Consider the following 18422-nt stretch of genomic DNA (forward strand, 5'->3'; position numbering starts at 1 on the left):
CCGTAGGAGGGCAACAACCCAGCAGCAGGACCGATACCTCCGCCTTTGTGCAAGGAAGAGCAGGAGGAGCACTGCCAGAGCCCTGCAAAAGGACCTCCAGCAGGCCACAAATGTGCATGTGTCTCCTCAGACACCATGAGGGTGGTATGAGGGCCCGACGTCCACAGGTCGGGGTTGTGCTTACAGCCCAACACCGTGCAGGACGTTTGGCATATGCCAGAGAACACCAAAATTGGCAAATTCGCCACTGGAACCCTGTGCTCTTAACAGATGAAAGCAGATTCACACTGAGCACTTAACAGACGTGACAGAGTCGAGACACCTTGGAGAACGTTCTGCTGCCTGCAACATCCTCCAGCATGACCGGTTTGGCGTTGGGTCAGTCATGGTGTGGGGTTGCATTTCTTTGGGGGGGCCGCATAGCCCTCCATGTGCTCGCCAGAGGTAGCCTGACTGCCATTAGGTACCGAGATGAGATCCTCAGACCCCTTGTGAGACCATATGCTGGTGCGGTTGGCCCTGGGTTCCTCCTAATGCAAGACATTGCTAGACCTCATGTGGCTGGAGTGTCAGCAGTTCCTGCAAGAGGAAGGCATTGATGCTATGGACTGGCCCGCCCGTTCTCCAGACCTGAATCCAATTGAGCACATCTGGGACATCATGTCTCGCTCCATCCACCAACGCCACGTTGCACCAGACTGTCCAGGAGTTGGCGGATGCTTAAGTCCAGGTCTGGGAGTAGATCCCTCAGGAGACCACCCGCCACCTCATCAGGAGCATGCCCAGGCATTGTAGGGAGGTCATACAGGCATGTGGAGGCCACACACACTACTGAGCCTCATTTTGACTTGTTTTAAGGACATTACATCAAAGTTGGATCAGCCTATAGTGTAGTTTTCCACTTTAACTTTGAGTGTGACTCCAAATCCAGACCTCCATGGGTTGATAAATTTGATTTCCATTGATAGTTTTTGTGTGATTTTGTTGTCAGCACATTCAACTATGTAAAGACAAAAGTATTTAATAAGAATATTTCATTCATTCAGATCTAGGATGTTTTATTTTAGTGTACCCTTTAATTTTTTGAGCAGTAATATATATATATATATATATATATATATATATATATATATATATATATATATATACATATATATATATATATATATATATATATATATATATATATATATATATATATATATATATATATATATATATATATACACACACACACACACACACACACACACACACACACACACACACACACACACACACACACACACACACACACACACACACACACACACATACACACACGTGTTCTGAAAGGCCCCAGAGTCTGCAACACCACCAAGCAAGCGGCACCATGAAGACCAAAATTCTCTCCAAACAGGTCACGGACAAAGTTGTGGAGAGGTACAGATCAGGGTTGGGTTTTAAAAACATCAGACATCCGAAACTTTGAACATCCCACGGAAGACCATTATATCCATTATATAGGACCACTTTAAGCTGTACACTCCACAGAGGTGGGCTTTACGGAAGTGTGGGCAGAAAGAAAATCATCGCTAGCGTCCCACATATCCCAGAGAAGTTAAAACACTCAAGTGTTGCTTTAGCAGTACGAGGTGAACCTCCATCCCAGTCTCAAATCTCTGGGAGACTGAAACAGGTTTCCCTCAAGAATTTCCCTGTATTTAGCGTCATCCATCATTTCTTCAATTCTGACCAGTCCCTGCTGATGAAAAACATCCCCACAGCATGATGCTGCAACCGCTATGCTTCATGCGCCAAATTCAAAACAGAAATCCCATAATTAAAATTCCTCAAACATACAAGTATACTTACAACATTTTAAAGATAAACTTCTTGTAAATCCAGCCAGTGTCCGATTTCAAATAGGCTTTACGCGAAAGCACACCAAACATTTTATGTTAGGTCAGCACCTAGTTACAGAAAACCATACAGCCATTTTCCAGCCAAGGAGAGTGCTCACAAAAATCAGAAATAGCGATTAAATTAAATCACTAACCTTTGATGATCTTCATTAGAGGGCACTCACAGGACTTCATGTTAGTTTCATGTTGTGTTTTGTTCGATAAAGTTAATCTTTATGTCCAAAAACCTCATTTGAAATTGGTATGATATGATCAGAAATGCATTGTCTCAAACAAACATCCCGTGAAAGTGCAGAGAGCCACGTCAAATTACAGGAATACTCATAATAAAGATTGATAAAAGATACAAGTGTTATGCATGGAAATATAGATACACTTCTCCTTAATGCAACCGCTGTGTCAGATTTCAAAAAGGCTTTACGGCGAACGCACACCTTGCGATTATGTTAGGTCAGCGCTAGTCACAGAAAAACATCCAGCCATTTTCCATGGAGAGGTGTCAGAAGTCAGAAATAGCGTTACAAATATTCACTAACCTTTGATGATCTTTATCGGAATGCACTCTCAGGAATCCCAGTTCCACAATAAATGTTTGTTTTGTTTGATAAAGTTCATCATTTATGTCCAAATACCTCCTTTTTGTTAGAGAGTTTAGCCCAGTAACCCAAATGCATAATGCGCGATCACTTGTTTTTATCATAAATCTTCAATTATGTTCTAACCGGAGAATTCCTTTGTCTTTAGAAATGCAAATGGTATGCAGCCACCGCTCACGGGCACATGCGTGATCAGCTAATGGCACTCTGCCAGACCTCTGGATCAAACAGCTCTCTTTCTCTCCCCCTTCACAGCAAAAGCCTGAAACAAGGTTATAAAGAATGTTGACATCTAGTGGAAGACTTAGTAAGTGCAATATGAACGCATAGACACTGTGTATTCGATAGGCAATGACTTTGAAAAACTACAAACTTCAGATTTCCCACTTCCTGGTTGGATTCTTTTCTCAGGTTTTTCATATGAGTTCTGTTATACTCACAGACAGCATTCAAACAGTTTTAGAAACTTCTGAGTGTTTTCTATCCAAATCTACTAAGTATATGCATATTCTAGCTTTTGGGCCTGAGTAGCAGGCAGTTTACTCTGGGCATCTTTTTATCCAAGCTACTCAATACTGCCGCCCAGTCACAAAGAAGGGGAAACATTTAAATGTCTTGGAATGGCCTAGTCAAAGCCCAGACCTCAACCCAATTGGGAATCTGTGGGATGACTTAAAGATTGCAGTACACCAGCAGAACCCATCCAACTGGAAGGAGCTGGAGCAGTTTTGCCTTGAAAAATGGACAAAAAACCCAGGGGCTAGATGTGCCAAGCTGATGGAGACATACACCAAGAAAGAGACTTGCAGTTGTAATTGCTGCAAAAGGTGGCTCTACAAAGTATTGACTTTGGGGTGGTGAATAGTTATGCACACTCAAGTTCAGTTTTTTTTGGTCTTATTTCTTGTTTGTTTCACAATGAAAAATATTTTGCTTCTTCAAAGTGGTAGGCATGATGTGTAAATTAAATGATACAAACCCCCCCAAAAAATAATTTTTAATTCCAGGCAACAAAATAGGAAAAATGCTAAGGGGGTGAATACTTTCACAAGCCACTGTAGATGTTGGAACATCGCTCCCAGCAGCACTCGGAAGCACTGCATCTCAGTGCTAGAGGTATCACTACAGACCCTGGTTTGATTCCAGGCTGTATCACAACCGGCCGTGATTGGGAGTCCCGTAGGGCAGCGCACAATTGGCCCAGCGTCGTCCGGGTTTGGCCGGGGTAGGCCGTCATTGTAAATAGATAGTTAAATAAAAGTTAAATAAATTTAAAACATCGCTGTGGGGACTTGCTTCCATTCAGCCACAACAGCATCGGCGTTCCAATTCAGTCGGCGTTCCAATTCATCCCAAAGGTGTTAAAATGGGGTTTAGGTCAGGGCTCTGTGCAGGCCAGTCAAGTTCTTCTACACCAATCTCAATAAACCATTTCAATTTGGACCTCACTTTGTGCATGGGGGAATTGTCATGCTGAAACAGGAAAGGTCCTTCCCTACACTGTTTCCACAAAGTTGTCTAGAATGTCATTGTATGCTGGAGCATTAAGATGTCCTTTCACTGGAACTAAGAGGCTTAGCCTGAATCATGAAAAACAGCCCCAGACCATTATTCATCCTCCAAACTTTACAGTTGCCACTATGCATTCGGGCAAGTAGCATTCTCCTGGCATCCACCAACCCAGATTTGTCCATCATACTGCAAGGTGGTGAAGGGTGATTCATAGTTAAATAAAAGTTAAATACATTTCCACTGCTCCAGAGTCCAATAGCAGCGAGCTTTACACAACTCCATCCAACTTTTGGCATTGCACATGGTGATCTTAGGCTTGTGTGCGGCTGCTCGGCGATGGAAACTCATTTCATGAAGCTCCCGACGAACAGTTCTTGTGCTGACGTTGCTTCCAGAGGCTGTTTGGAACTTGGTACTGAGTGTTACAACTGAGGACAGACGATTTTAACGCGCTACAGCACTCTGCGGTCCCGCTCTGTGAGCTTGTGTGGCCTAACATTTCACGGCTGAGCCGTTGAAGCTCCTAGACGTTTCCACTTCCCAATAACAGCACTTACAATTGACTGGAACAGCTCAAGCAGGGCAGAAATTTGATGAACTGACTTGTTGGAAAGGTGGCATCCTATAACGGTGCCATGTCACTAAGCTCTTAAGTTAAACATTGGCAGTAGAATGGCCTGTCTATGAAGATTGCATGGCTATGTGAAGAAATGTGTTTCTTAGTTCTCAGCTTTTCATTTCCTTAAAACCAGTCAAACTCATGACATTTGGACATTTTGTACAGGAACAATCTTTCCACTGATCCACAGATCAATGTAAGACTATCTTGAAGTCTAATTTATTTAGTCTTCTAGGCCAGGTCAACAAGTTAAGACAGAAGAGAAGCTGCATGTATCTAACTATAGTTGACAAACAAATGGCCAACCAAATGTTGGAAATTATAAGCAGAAACTTAATTTAAATTATAGTAAATTAATGATAGTAGGATAAATATCTATGGTGGATCGAACTGCGCAGGTAACCTACTTTCTGAAGTGATCTTTTTGAAAATTGAAATATTCTTCTAAGATAAATACACAACACAGAGACAGAGTACGAAGGGTCAAGAGGACGAGAAGTCAATAGACAACGATCAACGGAAATAGTGGTTTTTCTGTAATATGGAATTATTTATCAAATGGGTCATAGACATAGGAGGAATTTGTCTATGCAGTGAGCCTGAAATAGGATACTTGTTATTGGGCCATTGGCTCAGCTGTACTGTAAGGACTTCTAATTGGTCAACCACAGGCTAGGGCTGGATTTTAAAACTAGATCCTGTCCCTTTGATCTGTGGAGATAATCACAGTGGAGAACCACAGTAGAGAATCACTGGAGAGCATCACTGAGGACAGGGTAGAATTGCCATCTACTTCCAAGCATGATTTGTCCTTTTTGAATAAACCTATTATTTTCCTCCCTTGATTTTCTTTGGGGTCTGTGTTATTAAAGAATAACATAAACTGCTAACAACAATCAGATGAAAACATCACACAACACCTATGACATTTTTTATTTCACCTTTATTTCACCAGGTAGGCCAGTTGAGAACAAGTTCTCATTGACAACTGAGACCTGGCTGAGATAAAGCATAGCAGTGCGACAAAAACAAACAACACAGAATTACACATAAATAAACGTATAGTCAAAAACACAATAGAAAAGAAACATAGTAAACTCTATGAACAGTGTGTGCAAATATAGAAGAGTAGGGAGGTAGGCAATAAATAGGCTATAGAGGCGAAATATTTACAATTTAGCATTAATAATGGAGTGATTGATGTGCAGATGATGATGTGCAAGTAGAGATACTGGGGTGAAAAAGATCAAGAGAAGAGCAAGAGGGTAAGTAATGATAGGCTCACCTTGGGGTCATGATAGGGGCTGCACCAAATGTTTGATGTATTATAATAATTGATTGAGTTTGAGTTTATTTTTTACAGGGACAGTGCACATTAACCAACGTTTCAGTAAAGGCGCCGGTTTTAGCCAGCCAGCTAATTTTCAACCTCAGTCCCTGGTTATGCTTTTGTTGTATTAATAGAAGGGGAAGGGCTATAAGACCCCTCCCCCACTACATTTATAGGGTCCTGGACTACAGATTAGCAATATATATATGCATTATAAGGTGTAATATTGTTCCACAGTTCTTTTCTAGTCTCTGCCTCTAAGAAACGGTCTGAGAGATGTGTGAGTTATTGCAGTCAAAATAGGGTGTCTGTGAGAAAGCACCTGAAGGATAAAGGAGATTCATAGACATAGAACCCTGCAGGGGAGTGTAAGAGGTAAGAGACTAGTCAGACATACCACTATAAAGCCACACGGAAGTGGAAAATTACTGCTAAGCCCTTAGAAAACTCTGGAACTATTGTTCTCTCCTGCAAGTTTGTAAAACTGTTATTGTTCACTGTCTTTTTTACTGTTGTTTTACTTACCTATTGTTCACATAATACATTTTTGCACTGTTGGTTAGAGCCTGGAAGTAAGCATTTCACTGTAAGGTCTACACCTGTTGAATTCGGAGCACGTGACAAATAAACTTTGATTTGATATGCATGGGCTTGGTCTCATGTGAAGAAGGTTTTGAAGTAGGCAGTTACATCACTAGGGGTTGACTAAAAGCAAATTTTCCTATTTTGCAGAACTCAGGAGAGAAATCATTTGTATGTTTGATCCTTGACTTCTGTCTACGGCTTTATTTAGATTCAAATGTATATGATTTATAAGTGCACATTGAAAATTCATTATTAAATAGAAGCCCAAGAAAATAAGCCCAACAGTAATAATATGGGGATGAGTTAGTAGGGTGTGTTATTTACACATTGGATGTGTACAGGTACAATGATGGGTAAGCTGCTCTGACAGCTGATGCATAAAATTAGAGAGGGAGATAAACTTCAGAGATTTTTGCAATTCGTTCCAGGAAGGAAAAGTAAGTGTTGGCTTTGGGGATGACCAGTGCAATGTACCTTCTGGAGCGCGTGCTATGGGTGGGTGTTGCTATGGTGACCAGTGAGCTGAGATAAGGCAGGACTTTACCTAGCAAAGACTTGTAGATGACCTGGAGCCAGTGGGTTTGGCGACAGATATCTATAGTGAGGGCCAGCCAACGAGAGCATACAGGCCGCAGTGGTGGGTAGTATATGGGGCTTTGGTGACAAAACGGATAGCTACATAGACTACATCCAGTTTGCTGAGTAGAGTGTTGGGGGCTATTTTGTAAATGACATCGCCAAAGTCAAGGATAGGTAGGATAGTCAGTTTTACGAGGGTATTTTTTTATCTTATTTTTTTTATTTTTTTTTAACCTTTATTTTACTAGGCAAGTCAGTTAAGAACAAATTCTTATTTTCAATGACGGCCTAGGAACAGTGGGTTAACTGCCTGTTCAGGGGCAGAATGACAGATTTGTACCTTGTCAGCTCGGGGATTTGAACTTGCAAACTTCCGGATACTAGTCCAACGCTCTAACCGCTAGGCTACCCTGCCCCATGTTTGGCAGCACGACTGACGGAGGCTTTGTTGCGAAATAGGAAGCTGATTTCTAATTTTGGATTGGAGATGCTTAATGTGATTCTGGAAGGAGAGTTTACAGTCTAACCAGACACCTAGGTATTTGTTGTTGTCCACATATTTGAGGTCAGAACCGTCCAGAGTAGTGATGCTGGTCAGGCGGGAGGGTGCGGGCAGCAATTGGTTGAAGAGCATACATTTAGTTTCACTAGCATTTAAAAGCAGTTGGAGGCCACGGAAGGAGTGTTGTATTTCGTTGAAGCTCGTTTGGAGGTTTGCTAGCACAGTGTCCAAAAGGCCTGATGTAGACAGAATGGTGTCGTCTGCGTAGAGGTGGATCAGAGAATCACCAGCAGCAAGAGCGGCATCATTGATACAGTTGAAGTCAGGAGTGTACATACACCGTAGCCAAATGCATTTAAACACCGTTTTCAAAATTCCTGACATTTAATCCTAGTAAAATTTCCCTGTCTTAGGTCAGTTAGGATTAACATTTTAAGAATGTGAAATGTCAGAATAATAGTAGAGAGAATGATTTATTTCAGCTTTTATTTATTTCATAACATTCCCAGTGGGTCAGAAGTTTACATCCACACAATTAGTATTTGGTTGCATTGCCTTTAAATGGTTTAACTTTGGTCAAACGTTTCCGGTAGCATTCCACAACCTTCCCACAATAAGGTGAATATTGGCCCATTCCTCCTGACAGAGCTGGTGTAACTGAGTCAGGTTTACAGGCCTCCTTGCTCGCGCACGCTTTTTCACTTCTGCCCCCAAAAAATATATGAGTTCGAGGTCAGGGCTTTGTGATGGCCACTCCAATAACTTGACTTTGTTGTCCTTAAGCCATTTTGCCACAACTCTAGAAGTATGCTTGGGGTCATTGTCCATTTGGAAGACCCATTTGCGACCAAGCTTTAACTTCCTGACTGATGTCTTGAGATGTTGCTTCAATATATCCACATAATTTTCCGTCCTCATGATGCCATCTCTTTTGTGAAGTGCACCAGTCCCTCCTGCAGCAAAGCCCCCCCACAACATGATGCTGCCACCGCCGTGCTTCACGGTTGGGATGGTGTTCTTGAGCTTGCATGCCTCCCCCTTTTTCCTCCAAACATAATGATGGTCATTATGGCCAAATAGTTATATTTTGTTTCATCATACCAGACGACATTTCTCCAAAAAGTACAATCTTTGTCCCCATGTGCTGTTGCAAACCGTAGTCAAACTTTTTTTATGGCGGTTTTGGAGCAGTGGCTTCTGCCTTGCTGAGAGGACTTTCAGGTTATGTCGATGTAGGACTTGTTTTACTGTGGATATAGATACTTTTGTACCAGTTTCCTCCAGCATTTTCACAAGGTCCTTTGCTGTTGTTCTGGGATTGATTTGCACTTTTCACACCAAAGTACGTTCATCTATAGGAGACAGAATGAGTCTCCTTCCTAAGCAGTATGACGGCTGCGTGGTCACATAGTGTTTATACTTATGTACTATTATTTGTACAGATGAACGTGGTATCTTCAGGCGTTTGGAAATTGTCCCAAGGACGAACCAGACTTGTGGAGGTCGACAATTTATTTTCTGAGGTTTTGGCTGATTTATTTTGATTTCCCCATGATGTCAAGCAAGCAAAGAAGGACTGAGTTTGAAGGTAGGCCTTGAAATACATCCACAGGTCCTTCTGTAGCTCAGTTGGTAGAGCATGGCGCTTGTAACGCCAGGGTAGTGGGTTCGATCCCCGGGACCACCCATACGTAGAATGTATGCACACATGACTGTAAGTCGCTTTGGATAAAAGCGTCTGCTAAATGGCATATATTATTATATTATTATTATTATATTACCTCCAATTGACTCAGATGATGTCAATTAGCCCATCAGAAGTCTTCTAAAGCCATGACATAATTTTCTGGAATTTTCCAAGCTGTTTAACTTCTTGGCGCACCCATCCCGCTAGCGGGATCATTTTCCTCAACATCCGCTGAATTGCAGAGCGCCAACTTCATTTTAAATTACAAAAAATATTTGATTTTCATGAAATCACAAGTGAAATATAGCAAAACACAGCTTAGCTTGTTGTTAATCCACCTGGCGTGTCAGATTTCAAAAAAGCTTTACAGCTAAAGCAAACCAAGCGTTTATGTAAGAACATCTCTCTCAGCAGACAAAACATTACAAACAGCAAGCAGCAAAGTAGATTTATCACGAAAGTCAGAAAAGCAATCAAATTAATCGCTTACCTTTGATGACCTTTGGATTTTTGCACTCACGAGACTCCCAGTTACACAATAAATGTTCCTTTTGTTCCATAAAGATTATTTTTAGATCCAAAATACCTCCATTTGGTTGGCGCGTTATGTTCAGTAATCCACAGGGTCGAGCGGTCACGACATTGCCGGGTGTCTGACCTCCCTATAGGCCGTCTCATCGTTGTCAGTGATCAGGCCTACCACCCGGCCTACCACTGTTGTGTCACCAGCAAACTTAATGGTGTCGGACTCGTGCTTGGCCAAGCAGTCGTGGGTGAAGAGGGAGTACAGGAGGGGACTAAGCACACACCCCTGAGGGGCCCCGTGTTAAGGATCAGTGTGGCAGATATGATGCCGCCTACCCTTACCACCTGGGGGCGGTCCGTCAGGAAGTCCAGGATCCAGTTGCAGAGGGAGGGGGTTCAGTGCCAGGGTCCTTAGCTTAGTGATGAGCTTTGTGGGTGCAATAGGTTGAAAACAAAGTCACTATAAACAGACACCCCTTATTATTTGTAACTAATTTGCTTATGCATTTGTCTTCATCTAAATTGTATATACCACATGCTTTAGCATTATGCTTTGTCCATGCTTTAGTCATTATGCTTTAAAACAGAACCAGTGTAGTGGGATTCAATCTTAGTCCTGTATTGACACTTTTCATGTTTGATGGTTCGTCTGAGGGCATAGTGGGATATGTTATAAGCGTCTGGATTAGTGTCCCCATCCTTGAAAGGTGCAGCTCTGTTGCGTGTAATCCGTGGCTTCTGGTTGGGATATGTACGTACGGTCACTGTGGGAACGACATCGTTGATGCACTTTTTGATGAAGCCGATGACTGAGGTGGTATACTCCTCAATGCCATTGGATGAATCCTGGAACATATTTGAATCTGTGCCCGCAAAACAGTCCTGTAGCGTAGTATCCGCGTCATCTGACGAGTCCCTGGTACCTCCTGCTTTAGTTTTTGCTTGTAAGCAGGAATCAGGAGGATAGAATTATGGTCAGATTTGTATGCGTCTCTGTGTGTAGAGTAAAGGTGGTCTAACATTTTTTTTTTATCTCTGGTTACACATGTAACATGCTGGTAGAAATGAGGTAAAACTGATTTAAGTTCCCCTGCCTTAAAGTCCTCGGCCACTAGGAGCGCCGCTTCTGGATAAGCATTTTCTTGTTTGCTTATGGCTTTTATACAGCTGGTTGAGTGTGGTCTTAGTGCCAGCATCGGTTTGTGGTGGTAAATAAACGCCTACGAAAAATATAGATGAAAACTCTCTTGGTAGATAGTGTGGAAAACACTTGGTAGACCAGCTGTTATTGACAAATAGTTTCACACCCACCCCTCGTCCTACCAGACACAACTGTTTCGTCTTGCCGATGCACAGAAAACCCAGCCAAAATAATATTATCCGTTCGTCGTTCAGCCACGACTCGTGAAACATAAAATATTACATTTTTATGTTCCGTTGGTAGGATAGTCTCACGCGGAGATCATCCAGTTTATTTTCCAGTGATTGCACGTTGGCCAATAGAATGGATGGTAGAGGCGGGTTACCCACTCGCAAACAAATGCTCACAAGGCCCCCTGAATTTCCTTCTTTTCTTCACACCAATGACTAAGATTTGGTCCTGGTCTCGGAGAGGCAGTATATCCGTTGCGTCGGACTTAAAATAAAAAAATCTTCATCCAGTTCGAAGTGAGTAATCGCTGTTCTGATTTCCAGAAGATCTTTTCAATCATAAGAGACGGTGGCAGCAACATTATGTACAAAATAAGTTAAATAATGCGGGGGGAAAAGCAATAAAAAAATATATATAATTGTGTTTTATGCTTATTGCAGACTAGGCAGCTAGTATTACAGTGGTACCCCAACGCCGTGTGGGACAAACTGAGCATTCATTTTCAATAATCAATGTTCATTGATACTAATAAACAAGAGTGTCTGCTCTGCGTGCATTTTGAGTAGTTGAGACAAAAAGGGTAGAAAAGTTCATTTTACTGTACTAGAGGAGAAGTTGACTGATATGGCTGATTCTGTTGGACCAAACCTCAAATGCAACTAGCGAGTTGAAACCGCTTTGTCAGAAGGGAAGATTTGACCTCTCAATGTTGTTGGCGTGAGAGGAAGGGGAGGGGCTTGGTGTGGTGTGTAAACCATAGAGGAAGGTGCAAAGCGAGAGGTTTCACTCTTGATAAAATCTGTCCAAAATAAGGCCAAAGCTTTTCTATGGACTTATTTTTGTCCTTAAGCTTGTCGCCTGCCTTCCTACCTTTAAAACGACTCCCATTGTTACGACGGAGACGTGAGCATCTCGTCATTATATACAGATCTCTGGTGTAAATGGGAAGATGCACAGCACAGAAGGAGCGAACGAGACCAAAAAGACAACATGAGAACAAGCGGACAAACGTTCATAAAAGTGAAAAATTACAAAACCTTGATTCTTGGTACAGGCGTTTCGAATATCACGCAAAAACATACATTTAAATGAATCCAATTAATTTGATATATCGCCCAGTCCTAGCGTCAACTCAAAAACAGAATAATAATGGGACACTGATGTGCATGTAAATGTGGTCAGTGAGATTCCACCTTGCATACCTCGATCTCTCAGCACCAGCGGTTTCTTCCCCCCCTGATGCCTGGCTTGGGGTGCAGTGGGGGCGAGAGGTCCAGGCACCCCAGGGGGGATGAAGGCCCCAGCAGTGATGGGGTTTCTGTTAGGGAGGTCCATGGGCACACCTCTCCCTCCTCCTCCACCACCACCACCACCAGATGGCTTGATGTGGTCATACCTACAACACAGTCCAAACACACACAATGATAATAAACACACATTTACTGAACACTATAGATGAGCATAAAACTCATACAGTAACTGTACATTCCAGCCCATCAGTGTGGTCAGTATATTGGATCTTACCTGCAGCGGTCTCCGTAGGCACACACACCTCTCTGGTAGAACTTACAGATGGTTGAAGGTTTACTGGTGGTCAGGTCATGAGAGAACATGCACCTATTCCCCTCTCGGCAGACACCATGGAGAAAATACCTGCATAGCAACACACACAAAAACAGCAGAATAAGCAAGCTAGCTAGTGTGGATTAGAGGTCGACCGTTTATGATTTTTCAACGCCGATACCGATTATTGGAAGACCAAAAAAGACGATAAAAATACAAAATTAAATTATTTTTATTATTATTATTTTTAAATCGGCCGATTTAATTGGTATTTATTTGTAATAATGAAAATTACAACAATACTGAATGAACACTTATTTTAACTTAATATATCAATAAAATCAATTTAGACTCAAATAAATAATGAAACATGTTCAATTTGGTTTAAATAATGCAAAAACAAAGTGTTAAGCAATATGTGCCATGTAAAAAAGCTAACGTTTAAGTTCCTTGCTCAGAACATGAGAACATATGACAGCTGGTGGTTCATTTTAACATGAGACTTCAATATTCCCAGGTAAGAAGTTTGTAGTTATTATAGGAATTATAGAACTATTTCCCTCTATACCATTTTCATTTCATTAACCTTTGACTATTGGATGTTCTTATAGGCACTTTAGTATTGCCAGTGTAACAGTATAGCTTCCGTCCCTCTCCTCGCTCCTCCCTGGGCTCGAACCAGGGACACAACGACAACAGCCACCATCGAAGCAGCGTTACACATGCAGAGCAAGGGGTACAACCACTCCAAGTCTCAGAGCGAGTGACGTTTGAAAAGCAATTAGCGCGCACCCCGCTAACTAGCTAGCCATTTCACATAGGTTACACCAGCCTCATCTTGGGAGTTGATAGGCTTGAAGTCATAAACAGCGCAATGCTTGACACACAACGAAGAGCTGCTGACAAAACGCAACAAAGTGCTGTTTGAATGAATGTTTACGAGCCTGCTGCTGCCTACCACCGCTCAGTCAGATTATATGCAACGCAGGACACGCTAGATAAACTAGTAATATCAACCATGTGTAGTTAACTAGTGATTATGATTGGTAGATTTAAAAAAAATAAGATAAGTTAATGCTAGCTAGCAACTTACCTTGGCTTACTGCATTCGCGTAACAGGCAGTCTCCTTGGAGTGCAACGAGAGGCAGGTGGTTATAGCGTTGGACTAGTTAACTGTAAGGTTGCAAGATTGGACACCCCGAGCTGACAAGGTGAAAATCTGGCGTTCTGCCCCTGAACGAGGCAGTTAACCCACCATTCCTAGGCCGTCATTGAAAATAAGAATGTGTTCTTAACGGACTTTCCTAGTTAAATAAAAAGGTATACAAATAATAATAAAAAATTATATATATATATAATTTTTTTATTTATTTATTTTTTATTTTTTAAATCGGCAAATTGGCACCCAAAAATACCGATTTCCGACTTATGAAAACCTGAAATCGGCCCCAATTAATCGGCGTCAAAAGTGTGGACACGCCTACTCATCCAAGGTTTTTCTTTATTTTTACTATTTTCTACATTGTAGAATAATAGTGAAGACATCAAAACTATGAAATAACACAAATGGAATAATGTAGTAACCAAAAAAAAGTGTTAAACAAATCAAATATGATTTATATGAGATTCTTCAAAGTAGCCACTCTTTGCCTTGATGACAGCTTTGCACACTCTTACAATTCTTTCAACCAGCTTCACCTGGAATGCTTTTCCAACAGTCTTGAAGAAGTTCCCACATATGCTGAGCACTTGGCTGCTTTTCCTTTGCTCTCTGCAGTCCAACTCATTCCAAACCATCTCAATTGGGTTGAGGTCTGGTGATTGTGGAGGCCAGGTCATCTGATGCACTACTCCATCACGCTCCTTGATGAAATAGCTTACACAGCCTGGAGGTGTGTTTTGGGTCATTGTCCTGTTAAAAAAATATATAAATATAGTCCCACTAAAAGCAAACCAAATGAGTTGTCGTATCGCTGCAGAATGCTGTGGTTGCCATGCTTGTTAAGTGTGCCTTGAAATCTAAATAAATCAGTGTCACCAGCAAAGCACCCCCACACCATCTCACCTCCTCCTCCATGCTTCACGATGGGAACAACACATGTGGAGATCATCCGTTCACCTACTCGGTGTCTCACAAAGACACAGCGGTTGGAACCAAAAATCTCAAATTTGGACTAATCAGACCAAAGACAGATTTTCCACAGGTCTAAATGTCCATTGCTCGTGTTTCCTGGCCTAAGCAAGTCTCTTCTTATTGGTGTCCTTTAGTAGAGGTTTCTTTGCAGCAATTTGACCAATAATGCCTGATTCACACAATCTCCTCTGAACAGTTTCTGTTGAGAGGTCTGTTACTTGAACTCTGTGAAGCATTTATTTGGGGCTGCAATCTGAGGTGCAGTTAACTAATGAACCTATCCTCTGCAGCAGAGATAACTCTGGGTCTTCCTTTCCTGTGGTGGTCCTCATGAGAGCCAGTTTCATCATAGTGCTTGATGGTTTTTGTGACTGCACTTAAAGAATATTTCAAAGTTCTTGAAATGTTCCAGATTGACTGACCTTCATGTCTTAAAGTAATGATGGCCTGACCTTCATGTCTTAAAGTAATGATGGCCTGACCTTCATATCTTAAAGTAATGATGGCCTGACCTTCATATCTTAAAGTAATGATGGACTGACCTTCATGTCTTAAAGTAATGATGGACTGTCATTTCTCTTTTCTTATTTCAGCTGTTTTTGCCATAATATGGACTCAGTCATTAACCAAATAGGGTTATCTTCTGTATACCACCCCTACCTTGTCACAACACAACTGTTTGGCTCAAATGCATTAAGAAAATAAATTCCACAAATGAACTTAACATATCAAATTTTATTGGTCACATACACATGGCTAGCAGATGTTATTGCGGTTGTAGCGAAATGCTTGTGCTTCTAGTTCCGACTGTGCAGAAATATCTAACAAGTAATCTAGCAATTTCACAACATATACCCAATACACACAAATCTAAGCAAAGAATGGAATTAAGAATATATAAATATATGGACGATCAATGTCAGAGCGGCATAGACTAAGACACAGTAGAATAGAGACAGTATATTCTATATATAATATATATAATACAGTATATAGTACAATAGAATATGAGATGAGTAATGCATGATACGTTTTTTTTTACACCTTTATTTAACTAGGTAGGTCAGTTAAGATCAAATTCTTATTTACAATGATGGCCTACCACAGCCGACACTGGGCCAATTGGGACTCCCAATCACGGCCGGATGTGATGCAGCCTGGATTCGAACCAGGGACTGTAGTGACAGTATGGAGATATTATTAAAGTGACTAGTGTTCAATTTATTAAAGTGGCCAATGATTTCAAGTCTGTATATGAGAAGCAGCCTCTCTGTGTTAGTGGTGGCTATTTAACAGTCTGATGGCCTTGAGACAGCTGTTTCCCTGTCTCTCAGTCCCAGCTTTGATGCACCTTTACTGACCTCGCCTTCTGGATGGTAGCAGGGTGAACAGGCAGTATCTTGGGTGGTTGTTGTCCTTGATGACCTTTTTGGCCTTCCTGTGACATCGGGTACTGTAGGTGTCCTGGAGGGCAGGTAGTTTGCCCCCGGTGATGCGTTGTGCAGACCGCACCAACCTCAGGAGAACCCTGCAGTTGAGGGCTGTGCAGTTGCCGTACCAGGCGGTGATACAGCCTGACAGGATACTCTCAATTGTGCATCTGTAAAAGTTAGTGAGGGTTTTAGGTGACAAGCCAAATTTCTTCAGCCTCCTGAGGTTGAAGAGGCGCTGTTGCGCCTTCACCACACTGTCTGTGTGGGTGGACCATTTCAGTTGGTCTGTGATGTGTATGCAGAGGAACTTGAAGCTTTCCACCTTCTCCACTGCTGTCCCGTCGATGTGGATAGGGGGGTGCTCCCTCTGCTGTTTCCTGAAGTCCACGATCATCTCCTTTGTTGATGTTAAGTGAGAGGTTGTTTTCCTGACACCACACTCTGAGAGCCCTCACCTCCTCCCTGTAGGCAGTCTCGTCGTTGCTGGTAATCAAGCCTACCACTTTTGTGTTATCTGCAAACTTGATGATTGAGTTGGAGGCATGCTTAGCCACGCAGTCATGGGTGAACAGGGAGTACAGTTGGGGGCTGAATACACACTTTTATGGGACCCCAGTGTTGAGGATCAACGAAGTGGAGATGTTGTTTCCTACCTTCACCACCTGGGGTGGTGATGATCCTTGACTAGTTTCTCAAAACACTTCATGATGACAGAAGTGAGTGCTACGGGGCAATAGTCATTTATTTCAGTTACCTTTGCATTCTTAGGTACAGGAACAATGGTAGCCATCTTGAAGCATGTGAGGACAGCAGACTGGCATAGGGAGAGATTTAATATGGCAGTAAACACACCAGCCAGCTGGTCTGCACATGCTCTGAGAACGTGGCTAGGGATGCCTTCTGGGCCGGCAGCCTTGCGAGAGTTAACATGTTTAAATGTCTTACATCGGCCACAGAGAAGGAAAGCCCACAGTCCTTGGTGTTATCCTCAAAGCGGGCAAAGAATGTGTTTAGCCTGCCCGGAAGCAAGCTGTCGGTGTCCGGGACGTGGCTGGTTTTCCTTTTGTAGTCCGTGATTGTCTGTAGACCCTGCCACATACTTCTCGTGTCTAAGCCGTTGAATTGCGACTCCACTTAGTCTCTATACTCACAAGGCATACATGTTAATTGAAATGCATTCCAGGTGACTACCTCATGAAGCTGGTTGAGAGAATGCCAAGCGTGTGCAAAGCTGTCATCAAGGCAAAGGGTGGCTACTTTGAAGAATCTCAAATATAAAACATTTTGATTTATTTAACACTTTTTTGTTATTACATGATTCCATGTGTTATTTCGTAGTTTTGATGTCTTCACTATTATTCTACAATGTGGAAAATAGTCATAAATAAATAGAAACCCCACACACACACTTTGAAATTGTGGTGCCAGTGTAGGCCAGTGACAACAAAAAAATCCTAATTTAAAAAAAAATTGAATTCAAGCTGTAACAACAAAAAGTGGAATAACTCAAGGGGTGTGAATACTTTCTGAAGGCACTGTTTAGTCTAGTGAGTGTGCGTAGGATTAGTGTAAGACAAATCAGTGCAGATAGTTTGAGTACCATTAATTGACTAATTAGCAGTCCAGCTATTTAGCAGTCTTATGGCTTGGGGGGTATAAGCTGTCACGGAGCCTGTTGGTCCAAGAGCCGATACTCCGGTACCGTTCGCCAGATGGAAGCAGAGTGAACAGTTGATGGGTGGCTGGAGTCTTTGGGAATTTTTCGGGCCTTCCTCTGATGCCGCCTGATATAAAGTTCCTGGACGGCAGGGAGCTCGGCACCAGTGATGTACTGGGCTGTCCGCACCACCATCTGTAGCTCTTAGTTTTTTATTTGTTTTTCCCTTTATTTAACTAGGCTAGTCAGTTAAGAACACATTCTTATTTTCAATGGCGGGCTAGGAGCAGTGGGTGAACTGCCTTGTTCAGGGCCATAATGACAGATTTTGACCTTGTCAGCTCGGGGATTCGATCTTGCAACCTTCTGGTTACTAGTCCAGCGCTCTAACCACTAGGCTATCTGCCTCTCTTTGCGGTCAAG

The 18422-nt window shown here is 42.2% G+C and overlaps 1 protein-coding gene across 2 annotated transcripts in view; it reads right to left on the minus strand.

Moving 5' to 3' along the window:
- The window catches only part of LOC124002646 (probable E3 ubiquitin-protein ligase makorin-2), a 52345-nt gene that overhangs the window by 27220 nt on the left and 6703 nt on the right, over positions 1–18422 (minus strand). For both annotated transcript variants that reach the window (XM_046310231.1, XM_046310232.1), the window contains exons 2-3: positions 12736–12864; positions 12414–12607 (exon numbers count right to left, since the gene is read on the minus strand). In XM_046310231.1, the coding sequence (XP_046166187.1) occupies positions 12414–12607; positions 12736–12864 (323 nt within the window). The remainder of the gene's footprint in view (positions 1–12413; positions 12608–12735; positions 12865–18422) is intronic.

Source organism: Oncorhynchus gorbuscha, linkage group LG18 (assembly GCF_021184085.1).
Source record: "Oncorhynchus gorbuscha isolate QuinsamMale2020 ecotype Even-year linkage group LG18, OgorEven_v1.0, whole genome shotgun sequence".
NCBI classification, from domain to species: Eukaryota; Metazoa; Chordata; class Actinopteri; order Salmoniformes; family Salmonidae; genus Oncorhynchus; species Oncorhynchus gorbuscha.